Raw genomic sequence first — 12,719 nt, 5'->3', positions numbered from 1 at the left:
TATTTTTCTGACCTTAGGTGAGAAAGATATTTGCTTTTCTGGAAGTCACGCTTTTCAAGCCACATTTTATAACCTTTCTTGTACTATTAGCTTGTGCTTTTGCCCTTGTGCGGTGCAGGCAGAGGTAGGCAGGCCTGCCAGACACTCAGCTCTCTGCCAGAAACACCCTTAGAGGACCAGCTGCCAGATACTGGGATTCAGGATGCTCCCCAAGATAACCACTGCTCACTGTGTTCTCAAAAAGACATAATTTATAGGCATTTATGCAAATCCTGCCCTCACCTTCAAAGATATACTTTTCTAATGGATAAAGAATTTAAAGTTAGTAACTAGTAATACATTTGCTGCTACTTTATATTCTCCAAGAGGAAGAAAAGAGGAGCTGGTATTATATAAGGGCATTTTAATTCTCTGTTAACATTTAAACAGACCTTATAAACCATGCATGTGGTCTAAATAACAGAAGATTTCATGTTTCATTTCACGGGTAATGGAAATAGAATGAGACGTTCATTGTGTACACGAAATGCAAACGTTCCTAAGAAATTTGTGTTCATTCAAAAACCTGAATGCCCAACTCCAATGCCAAGCGTCTTCTGATGATTAGAGGAAAAATGTTGAAGCACATAAAATGAATTATTGTGCGTATTTGCCTGGGATGGGGTGGGAAGAAAATGCAGTTGAAGCTTTCAGTTTCTGGGAACAATAAAACAGCAAAGCAAATGGATTCATATGGGGCTGAACTGTAAAACTGAGTTTTAAAGAATTATTGGAAGAACCGGGATTATTTTTATAGGTGTTTTTCTTGGATCATAACCTCTCAAAAATTGCAGTCCTCTCTCATTTCAGAGCACACACCATCTCTCCTGACAGGTAAAAAGTTCTGCAACACAGAAGTAAAGACCACTTATTTTTTTACTTTTGGGGTTTTTTGGAAAGAATTTTGCTAGCAACTCCTGACTACCTTTCTGAAACTGTCACCCAAATCACTGGAGAACAGATAAACGCAACAAAAAAGGAAATTATAATTGCTTTTTTGGTACTTTGCTGTTGCTATCAGTGCCATAACCATGGACGATTTCCAGATTAGCTTTGTACCCTTTGTACCCTTACTCTTTCCACAATAATATGATCATCATGTCAATGAAGTTGTCTCAGATCACTGAAGTCAGTAAGATTACAAGAATTTATGCCAATCTGGAGCCTCAAGAGGGTTTTAACAAAAGCAGCATAATACCAAGGAAACCCGGCTGTGCCCAAGTGGCAAAGCTGGAGGTGCTGGAGTCTCTCAAATGCAGCAAGTACAGGAACTTACCTCCAGCAAACACTGCATTTTCCCCTTACTTTCACGTCCAACGTGGCTGAAAACTTATGCTAAAGCTTTTCAGAAAATTCAGCCATCTGACCTTAAAACTCTGAATTCAAACAGGGTAACTTTGGCAAAATTATAAGCTACTAAATGCGTGACTTTAAAAATCTTCAGTAAATCCAGGTAAATCTTCTCCAAGAGTCTACGAGAAACCGAGGCCAATATCCACGAAGAGCCACCGTTCCTTGCATCTAGGTGGAGTGGGATATGTTTCACTTTCCAAGATGAAAGCTACACAACCATTTCATTCCACCTGGTTTTATGCAATTTAGCTGATGAAAATCTAAGTTTCTCAGGCTGCGCTGTGGCAACAAGTGTTCTCTCCAAAGATAAGAGGAATACATCGAGGGAATCACTTATCTTTTTTAATTGATAGGGGCTTTATAAGTAAAATGGCAGAAATACTATAATCTAGAAAATATCAAAAAATCTCGAGATTGTAAAAAAAACCTTGTAATGCCAGAGAGACATAACTAAAAAATGCTGGAAGAATATTTAGCTCCACCAACCTGCGAGAAAAAAAGTGCAAGAGTAATGCTAACTCAGTAAGAAGGTCTTTAAAAGATTCCCTACGGAGATCAAAAATACTTTTTCTATATCAAAAGACAAAAAAGACAATATGGAGCCAGGCTGGGCTCCTCTCTGCATTTATAAAGACAGTCTGCGAATGGTGCATGAAACCAATTTCAGGAGCTGAATTGCATTTTTATCTTTGAAAAGATTTGATGAAATTTGAAGGTGGAATGGACTCAGTGCCTGAGCTGCCCCCACTGCCTTTAACGGGGGGCTGGCTCTGAGGCGTGGTGGCACTCATTTCAGTGTAAGGGAGAGCTGTTAACGTGGGATATTATATTAGGAGAAAAGAACTGGCAGCTCTGGTCCCTGAACTTCCTTAAGTTTTTTCCCCCTCAAACACGGTATTAGTGCTTAGACACTATGCTCACATTTTGCTTAATTTTCTTCTAATTTATGAGTACCACTTCACCTTGCAGCCAAGCTGTGAGCAATTTGTTGTCCACAGTTGTGTGTGACCCGGAGACCTTTTAAGTTCTCCCGCTCCTGCGAGAGGGATAATTTGCCTCCGACCCTTTTGCAGCACAGCTCCCCTTTCTCTTCCAAGTCTGTTTTGCAATGCTTGCTGCCTGGGCAAACAGCAGTGCCCTTCACAGCTGCTTCTGACTTAATACCATAAAACTGCCTAACAACTTTTATACTCCGTGCAGTAACTCACTCAGTATTGCCCACCGTACGTGCTCCCACTGAGCCGATGTGAAAGACGTGCCCTCGCTGCTCCCACAACTGGGCTTTTAAAAAACTCCTATCGCATATACGGTAACCCATGAATCTCAGTGATTTACCAAGACCCAGAAGCGCTCTACCAAATCTCACATCCCACTTTGGCATTTTAAGGTACACAAGTCTCCAGTGTTTTTTTTTCAAGAGAAAGTATTTACCCCAAAACGTGCTTTTAACTGTTTCTGAAGAAATATTATGCAACAGAGTGAGTGTTTTTTTTTCAAGAGAAAGTATTTACCCAAAACGTGCTTTTAACTGTTTCTGAAGAAATATTATGCAACAGAGTGCAAGACGAGATCAATACATGTTGGGAGAACTGCTTCCAATTGTACGCTGTAGGGTGAGTGAAGGGATGCATTACACGGCAGTGATGCTGTTTGTAAGCCTGCTATAAGAAAGAACATTTTTGTGCCATTTTGGAAGATATACAGGGAGAACCTTTAAAAAAAACTGAAGAAAAAAAGAAAAAAGCCACAAGGTGTAAGTGCTACTGTGCTTTGGTCCCCAAGAATAGACCGTTTGTATATAAATTCAACTGCATTTGAAAAAAAGACAAGAACAGTCTGTTTTAGCAAAGCTGTGGTTTCATGATTACCTTAAAATGCGAAATACCACTAAAAGAAAGGCAGCTTTCTGCCCCACTCCCAGCCACTCTTTGCCTCCACACTAATGAACATGTGGCTCAAAATTTTTACACGTATTTTCTAGAGGGTTAATTTTCAGCGGGATTAGTCTACTAATCTGGTTTATCAAATGGCTACACAACGTGTAGCGCTGGTGCAAGAACGTGGAGTTGGCAGACAGCGCAGGATTAAGTCTTTGGGCAATGGCACATTTTGCAGATAGGCTTAAGTCAACCATGACACTACATCTGGTTTCCCTCTCCCATCATTCAAGTACGCAGATAATGAGGTTAACCGGCCTGGGGAAAAAAACCATACAAATCTATCACCTAGAAAACATAATTTTCTGGTGCCATATAGGAGATCACACGTAATCGTTTGATGAGAAAAGGATAAGCCAAATCTTGTATTCTTGGCCATAGTTACTACCACAGCGATTTATCCTGGGATATGAACTATGTTAGCTGACATACTACTGAAAAGCAGCAAAAACCCCACAAAACAAAACCAGCCAGAAGGAATAGGTGTTCCCAAACCTTGCTAGATCGTTTTCTCTTGAAAAGGTATTTGCCTCTAAATGCATCAAGCAAGCCAACGACTTCCAAAGTCAGTTAAACCAACACACACACGTATTTAAATTTATGGTACCTTGCCTGCCCTGTTTTCTTTTGAAGGTGTTTACACGGTGTCATTTATAAGAAATGAACCTACAGCAACAAGGCTATGCAAGAGGAGTTTCCCACTTTTTTCTTATCCCCTCTTTCGATTCTGAAATCCCATGCTTTTACTCTTTCAGACATAAGTAGCTTGTGTTGTTGTACCTCCATGCTTAGGGTACCCGTATTTTAGCATCTATAAAATCTCATTTCTACATCGCTTTTAGGCCTGTGACTGTCCAAAGCGGGATTAAAAAGGAAATCTAATGTAGTTATGCAATGCAGCCTGAGTTGCCAAGAGATGCTGTTTTAACAGACAATATCCCAGGCTCTGTGCAGTCCGGACTTTCTGGAGCAATATTCATGCTGCCAGCCAGCGGGAGAACCCTGCAGGGACTCCAGAAAAAGACAAAGACTGTATTTTTCCATGTGTCTATACAGACAGACATACAGACCACCTCAACAGAATGTTTAACTCCAGAGAAGTTACCCAGCAAGAAAAAAATATGGGGCAGCAAAGCAAAGGAGAATAATTCCAAGCAAGCAGCTTTTCAGCAAAGCTTTAATATTTTTAATCCTATCTCTTGTTTCTGTCCTGCTGTTACCAGCTTCAGGGGGAAACTTAGCAGACTGTTAAAAGACATCAATAAGATATGTCACAGCATCGTTTAGGAATCTGTCAAACACCAGACATGAAATTAAATTAAGAAAATTTTCATGTTATGCCAAACCAAACAATTTCAGTCATTAGCAAATCCCAGATGCTGCAAAAGCCAAATCACTGCGTGCACACGTGTGTGCTAAGGTGTTCAGGGCAAAGTCCACCAAGAGAGATGGGATCCATAGCAACCCTTCTGTAGAGAGAAAGTACCATAATTCTCTTAACTCCAAAATTCTTAAGATCTTCAGAGAAGATCAGACACTTGATTTTACTTGCAATGAATCCTTTGAAACAGTAGAAATGGCTATGATGCCTTGGAATTACGTGGTACTTTAAACCCAGGATTATTTGCCTTGTAATGATAGCAAAGAATTTTTTTTTTTTTAATGTATTCACCAATAATCTTACAGTCGTACAATTTTGTAAAAAAGAGACCACAGATTGCTGAAATAACCATTAAACATCATCAGAACCAGTTTTCCCCACGGGAATTTTCCATTTGGAAGCAATAAGTCAAATGAAAAGACAGTTTTTGTCATGCTTAATGATGATGACTACAGTAAGGAGATTTTTCTTTGGATAATGAGAACATGAAAAAGGCTGTGACATGCATGTACTGTGTCTGGCTTTAACTTTAATCTGACCTAAAGGCAAAAAACGTTTATTTCTTACCTGCTACTGAATTTGGCCGTGGCATAAGGTAAAGAGGAATAGACTGCACTGACTGGGACAAGACCGTCTCCAGGTTCCTCTCTGGGATTTTGTTCAGGCTGTAGGTGGAAGCCGTCATGTTCTCATCCACGCGATATAAGCAGGAGTCCATGCTGGATTTCTGGGACTGCCAAGGTTTCAGGTTTCCTCCAGATCCAAGTTCTTTACTGCTCTCCCCTCCATATTTAGTGCGTTCCACATTTTCTGAGTAACTTGTCAAAGTAGCTTGAAGGAAGAAATTATAAACAAAATGAGTAACAAAGAAAGAATGGCTTGCACACACGCTGCTCTACGCCGAGTTGTGCAATGCAAGAGCCAAAAAATTATGTTCATCGCATTTTCCACATTCACATAAATCAGAGATTATGGAATTTAGTTTAATGATGCTGTTTCTGCTTACTACTTCTAAAATAACATTTAGGCTATAACGTTTTGGCTCATACTATTAAAAGCCATTTGTAATTACAAAGAGTATTAAAAATTATGTGCCGCGTTGTATTCGAATACACAATTCCAGAAAAAGCAGAAATTATTAAGGAAAAAACATTATCAGTGCTCCTCATATCTTTTAATTTGCATCGTAGTTACCACCTTTTCAGGGAATGTTTGCAGAAGTTTATAACCTTGCAGTGTCTGACACTGAAAAGCCGTAGGCACAGAAAGCCCCCACTTGACTTGCATGAACAACCAGCTCTCATTGATTAGTTTGGTTCAGAAATTGAACCCAATATCTCATTTGATTGACAGCAGGTTTTTATGAAGCTTTAACTGTAATCCACACATTTCCCCTTACATTATCTCTTTTTTCAGATCAGGACTGTTGCTATATTGACTTTCACACACTGGGGAGTGACAATACTATACTGATCCACACCACTAACATATTCTCCCCGTTGGTGTTTTCCCTTCCGAATTCTAATGCAGTTATCCCCTGGCTGTAACTCCCTTTGGGCTGTTGACTTTCCTTTCATCTTTAGTCTCCCACATATTCGTTCAAGGTCATAATCAGACCTCTTAGGTATCGAGATAAGGTCCCAACGCCCATACCGGCTTATCTGAGTGTGTCAAACTTGCCTACTCCCTAACTTAGGGGGAAAAAACAAAAAGAAAAAAAAAAAAGAAAAAAGAAGAAAAGAAGAAAAAAAAGGGAGATCACAAACCAGAGCTCACTATCCTCTCATCGCCCCAATCACACACATTTCCACTGCTTTTCAAAACCCTGAAATACAACTCGACCCTGAATATTCTGACCCCCCAGACGAGCCCCGTGCTTGTAGATCTACTTGCTAAATCCACTGAAATCCATCGTTTTCACTTAGCCGTGGTAAATACCTTTCCCAGTCCAAATTCTCTACTAATTTCTGTGTCATCTGTCCCTGGACACAACAGTGTGGATCTACCGCTTCTTGTCTGCAACGCAAACCATACTGTAATGACTCCTCAGGGGCAGCCTTCTCGCCTTCACAAAAGCCCATTCCTGAACCAAGGGAGATGCTGCCTCATTAACAAACAGCACCACATTAATTTTTATATTGATAAACACAAACAGTAAATTACTCCAAAGACTCAAATGCTTTTAGCCTAAAGCTTTTTCTCTGCCAAGTTTTAAGCGTAAGCCGCCTAGAAAAGAAGCTCCAGCCAGAGCACCTAAAGGAGGATGCAGTTTAATTGCAAATGGGTATGGGTTATTTTGTTTGTTTTCCTAAATGCATCCAGAAGCAGAGAACTACATATTTTAGCCAGTTGTTTACGTGTTGAGTACAGGAATAATTTCACTGCCTACCATTAGGCATTTGATTTAAATTTTCAGAAATACCCATATAGACCTGACAAAATATGGAAGCGATCACACTCAGAGCCAGGGGCTCTGGACGGCTCTCCTTACCGAGGTGCCAAGCAGACTGCGGGACTCTATCCCCAGTGCAAAACCATGAACTTCAATGTCCAAGGACTAATCCGGCTTAATTATACATGTTAAATGACGTTATAATAGGAACCAGAATTAACTGCTTACATCTAAAGTCACAAAATCATCATTAAAAAAACCCCAGGGCCCGTAATCTTACTGTGCCTGTTCTTTAGCCATCCCAAACTCCGTGCAGCATCAACCTTTACCTCTGTCGTTTTATTTCTCAGTATTGGGTTTCTTGTCTATGCAGTGGGATCAGTATCTTCAGATCTCATCAAGTGTTCCAAAATTTAGTTGTTTGTAACATATTTTGAAATTTAAAACCAACACGTGCAATTGCTAAGAACCGGTATTTGCTTGTTAGCATTTAAACCTACGTTTGCTGTCAGGTAAACACATTTACACTTTAGCATAGGAAAATAAGATAAAAACAAGAAACAGATGTTCACAGACTTCTCTTGCTCCCTCAAATTGTTTAATACTGAGAAATAGGTTTTAAACTGGTTTCTGGAAAATCTCCATTTCAAAGTCTGGGTCTGCAGTGCTAGGCATACTACATTATCTATTTACAGAAAAAAATAATCCATTGATCCATTAAAATCCATTAATTTTAAAAACCTGTCTCAGTATATGTCTAATTAATCTTTGTAGAAACACATCAGCAGCTGAAATCAGGCATCTTCCAATACATCAAACTGAGGAAAAACAAAATAACTACGTGTCAAAGTAAGTTTTCTCTAAATGAAGCAACAACAAAAAAAGAGCTAATAAATCCTGCTGGTCCCTTTTCTAATCGTCAATTTGTGTTAATTTTAAACATAATTTTCACTGTTTTACACTAAAGCTGTTTTATGTGCAAACTCTTCATTGAATCAGGTATTTAGGATTGTTCCCTGTGGATTAATTTACCTTCTGAACAGCCCTGGATGATATAAGTACTGCTACACAGGCTGGAAGCGATTGCTCTATGGACTTAATCTCTTCTATGAGCTATTTTAAACCAAACCAATTTTGACTTCATTTAAAAAGCAAAAGCGTAAGGCTAGCTACAAGCCAGCAACATGAACCGACATGCAGAGCACGTCTTCTGGGGAGCTAAAGCTTACCAACGGTGTGACCCAGAGAGCTGCTCAGAAATTACAACTTTGCAATCAAAATTTGAGAAAGCAACATCTAATTTCAGAAAACTCACATTATCTGCACCAACTAAGGCTGATGCAGGGTGATACTCAGGGGTAAAAAGTTGGTCGTGCTCGTACACAAAGAAAGTGCCAAGATTTCTTGGTTAGAAAGAACTTCATGTCAGTCCCCGATAGGATCGGGCCCATGAACATCTGCAACCAGAAAGAAATCTGCAAAATAACATTATTTTTGCAAGTTTGCCATATTCACACCCTAAACTTCCCAGAGCTGCAGAGGGTATTCCAGGACAGGGTCTGTGCTGATATGGTTCGGGTGTGTGAGTACATCTCCCCATCATCTCCTGCGTTGGACCCTGCGGGGGATTAACTGTGTTTTACAGCAATAACCTCTTTAGAGGGTTGCATGGGGAATGAAGACCCATCCTCGGGATGAATCCTGCTTACAGTCACAACAGGACTCCTATTGCATCATTAATGTATCTAAACCATATCTACATGTTAAAAATATTCTGGGCCTTAATCCAGATGCAGAGAAGCCAACTGAAACGGGCAACAGCAGCTACAAACTAACACGATGACATCGCTGTCCATACTTCTACTGTCAAGCAGATTTTTCTATACTTAGAATACAGAAGGAGAACATCGGAATATCAGATTATACTAAAAATTGACTCTCACGTTAAGATTCCTTCTGATATTACTACTTTGGTTAGATTGAACATCTAAACAAGTATTTTATGCTCATCATCTGAGATCTCTTTGCTCTGTAATTCGTAACTATGACTCAGCCGATGGCCTGTGGAAAGCAGGTCCCAATGATGAAAAGTCCCCACAGACCCAAATTATACTTTACATTGTTTAAATTGTGCCAGTGCTAAAAGGAGCTGCAGGCACACGCATGGACTCAGCTTAACCCACAGGTGAGAAACCCAGTATCTGAGGTTTTCATCACTGGTAACAGCTCACAGGACACGTTCAGGGGTTTGGAGGATGAGGGGTGTCACAGCCTTGGGAGAAGGAGAGCTCCCATCCCGAGGGGGCTTACAGCATCCCCACCACTGGAAAACGACAATGCAATTGTCATGCTGATGGAGATAACAGAATTAACACTTTCTTCATACAAGGTTTAAAAAAGAAACAAATGGTCCTTCAGACATTGCCAGTAAATTTCTTACAGGTCCCATGAATTTTTTACAATGAGGGAGGTGAGACACAGGTTGCCCAGAGAAGTTGTGGATGCCCCATCATTGGAAGTCTGCAAGGTCAGGTTGGATGGGGCTTTGAGCAACCTAATCTAGTGTGGAAGATGTCCCTGCTCACAGCAGGGAGGCTGGAACTAGATGATCTTTAAAGGTCCCTTCCAACCCAAACCATTCTATAATTCTATAATTTTTAAACCCAAGGATACCTAATCAACCAAAAGCTCAAAAAAATGCAACCTCTTAACAGATAGCGTTCTCTAAATTTGGGAAAGATAAACTGATGACCTCAAATCCATCAAAGAGCAGGAATTTTTGCCTTAAGCCATCTGCTGAGAGGCAGATCTTTCAACCCTGAGTCTCTAACAGACGATACCCAGAGCATCAGGTTACGTGATGGGACACGTTAAGCTGGGGGTGCCACGACAGGAACACACCGTGACGTGAGAAGGGCTGCAGAGATGCCATGAGAGAACATGCATTTAGTGAAGCTCTTTTCACTGCTGAATCCAGCCAGAAAGCACAACCCTGGTGAAGAAAAGCAGAACATTGCAGTTCTGCCATTCAGGCCCTGCTCCACCGGAGCTGGTGGGCTGCAATCACACAGTCCACGGCACGTGCCGGCGGCTGTCGGAAGCAGAAGAGACATCGCTGCCGCGCGGAGGCACAGAGAAGATTATTGCAGGGGATGGAGTAAGACGGGGGCAGCCATGCAAGTCGCACACTGAACATGTGAAATCTGACAGCCATGCAGAAACATCTGAGGTTCTCTATAGCACTAAAGTAATACCATATGTATATAAATAGACGTGTGTGTGTGTGTGTGTGTGTGTGTGCATTAAAAAAAAAGTATCTCCAGTCTCAGCTGGCACACAGTCTCACACTATTTAATATGAACACAGACAGAATTTGAGGCATCTAAGAGATCTGAGCACTGTAGAATACATTAATGAACAGTAACATGGAAAGACCCTCGAATGAGAGGATGCAGGCAGTGAGGTGCCCCTTTGCAATCCTCTCCATGGCTTTCTCCAAGGATTTGCCGTACCTCTTTCCACAAGATTTCAACACCGCCCTCTGTAACAGCACTACCTGCATCAGCTTCGACAGCACAGCCTGGGCATCTTTGAAGACACGTGGACTTTGATGCCAGAAGGGGATACGCTCCAGAGATGCTGGAATCATTTTACAATCCTACCTTGCTTTTAGTATTCAAGATTTATGCCTGCATTTTGCTTGGCAGAGCACTTGCCTACGTCAAGCTTTCATTTTCAAACTTGGCTCATTTCCCTTGGTGAAACATTTTGATTAGAACTTTTTGCAAATAACATGGTTTAAAATATTTTTATTTCTTTGGGGAAAAAACAGAACTGTATCAAAGCAGCAGTTTATCCAAGACAGCACCGTAGATGTCACTGCAGCCAGTACTACACTTCTCAGAGAGTTTCATGTATTTACAGGATAGCAAATATTATTTCTCATCTAGTTGCAAGCTGGCCTATGCCCTGGAGCACAAGGCTTTCAACTGTACTTGTCACAAGTCAAACACGCGAGGGGATTTTTACCATCCCATGCAATTCTCCTTGAGGCAGAGATCATGCCTGGAAAATGTCAACCTTTATGTTCACCTTTCAGATGGAACTGCAGGAGAAAGCAGTTTTCTATAGTTACCATGTTATGGTGACCAACAGCTGTAACATTAATTATATGTAAAGATTTATAACGTCTCAAGTAAGAAATAGGGGTTTTGTTGCTTCAAAGAAATAACTGCAGCAAAATAGCGAGCTTCCTATGTTGCACTGAAATTAGGTACTAAAAACATTCATGCAAACTCTGCAAGTTAACCTCATTTCACTCATCTCCAGTAACACACTAAAACACGACTTGCCTTATCGCATTAGAGATGTCCTACCTAACATGTACGAGTTGGCAAGGAGTAAAATAAATTTTTAACCCTAATCCATATAAGCCTTCATAAACTCAGCCTAAGAAGGATATACCTAAATATAGCCGTGTTGCCACAGTCCACTCCAGGGAGCTTGGCTGCCAAACAGAAAAATTTGGCAGGCAGAAAGTATAAGCCCAAACCTTTCCCTAGGGAAGGCGGCAGCCTCGGGCAGTCACATGCAACCCGTGCCCCAACAGCCCCTGGAGCACTCGGTGCTTTTAGAAAAACATTATTCTCTGCTGGACACCATCAGCCAGTGAGTGTAAGGCTTCTCCATGCAAAAAAACCCCAACCCTTAAGTCTGCCCCGCTCAAGGCTTGAGGTCAAAATCCACAGCACTCTTTGTACATTTAACTTCTCTTACAACACTGGTCTCAAATGCGGGGGGGAACCCCACTGGCTTAATTCATATAAGCAATCCTGTAAAAAGACAGAGATTAAACAGGTAAACCCATTTCTGTTTCAAGCCTCGAGGTATTGTAAATCACGGCAAGCACACAAAAGGTCTTGAAACATAATGAAAAATACCTTGACAGTAGCATCATGCTGACCCTATACTCGTCCTGTTCTAAATCTGAATTGCCTTCTGCACTGGCTGACAAGCGGGATGAAGAATGGTATGAATGCCTCGAAGGGCTCGTACCTGCGTGCTACTCAGACTAGAAATGTAAGGCCTGGGTAAAACAGCATTTCAACCGAGCGAGACACTCCCACCATCAGAGCACAACTCACTGCAAATACCCTGCCTGTGAGACAGAATGGATCAGCAAAACTTTAGTTTATAAACTTCAGTTTATCACTTGCAGAAACAAGGTAATGAATGTTTTTAAGCACAGTCCGCTATTGTAAACATTGAAGAAAACTGTTAAAAAGGTTCCAAATCTAATACAGAGGTAGCAATCTTGATGGCTGATTTAGCAAAGCATCATTAAAATGCCCCACATGCTCCTAAATACTATTATTTAAACACATCCCTCTTACAAAACCACACATACACATCTGGAGTAACATCTCCACGACAGTGATGCGCTAGAACTATGGAGAAGGGCTTACCAAACTGCAGAAGTGGCCATAAGCTGCACGCTCTTTTCCTTGCCCAACCTGACCCCGTATGCTGTGCTTCCCCTCTGCATGCCTATACCTCGCTGCGTGTGTCAGCGACAGGCAACCACTGGATTTTAACAGTGGGGCTGTTAAAATTTCAG

The 12,719-nt window shown here is 41.0% G+C and overlaps 1 protein-coding gene across 1 annotated transcript in view; it reads right to left on the bottom strand.

Moving 5' to 3' along the window:
• Positions 1 to 12,719, bottom strand: part of TANC2 (tetratricopeptide repeat, ankyrin repeat and coiled-coil containing 2) — a 224,110-nt gene that overhangs the window by 84,149 nt on the left and 127,242 nt on the right. The window contains exon 8 of the mRNA XM_009287889.2: positions 5,278 to 5,541. Within this exon, the coding sequence (XP_009286164.1) occupies positions 5,278 to 5,541 (264 nt within the window). The remainder of the gene's footprint in view (positions 1 to 5,277; positions 5,542 to 12,719) is intronic.

This window comes from Aptenodytes forsteri, unplaced genomic scaffold (genome assembly GCF_000699145.1).
Source record: "Aptenodytes forsteri isolate BGI_AS27 unplaced genomic scaffold, ASM69914v1 Scaffold249, whole genome shotgun sequence".
NCBI lineage: Eukaryota > Metazoa > Chordata > Aves > Sphenisciformes > Spheniscidae > Aptenodytes > Aptenodytes forsteri.
This window is presented reverse-complemented; position numbering and strand designations above follow the sequence as displayed.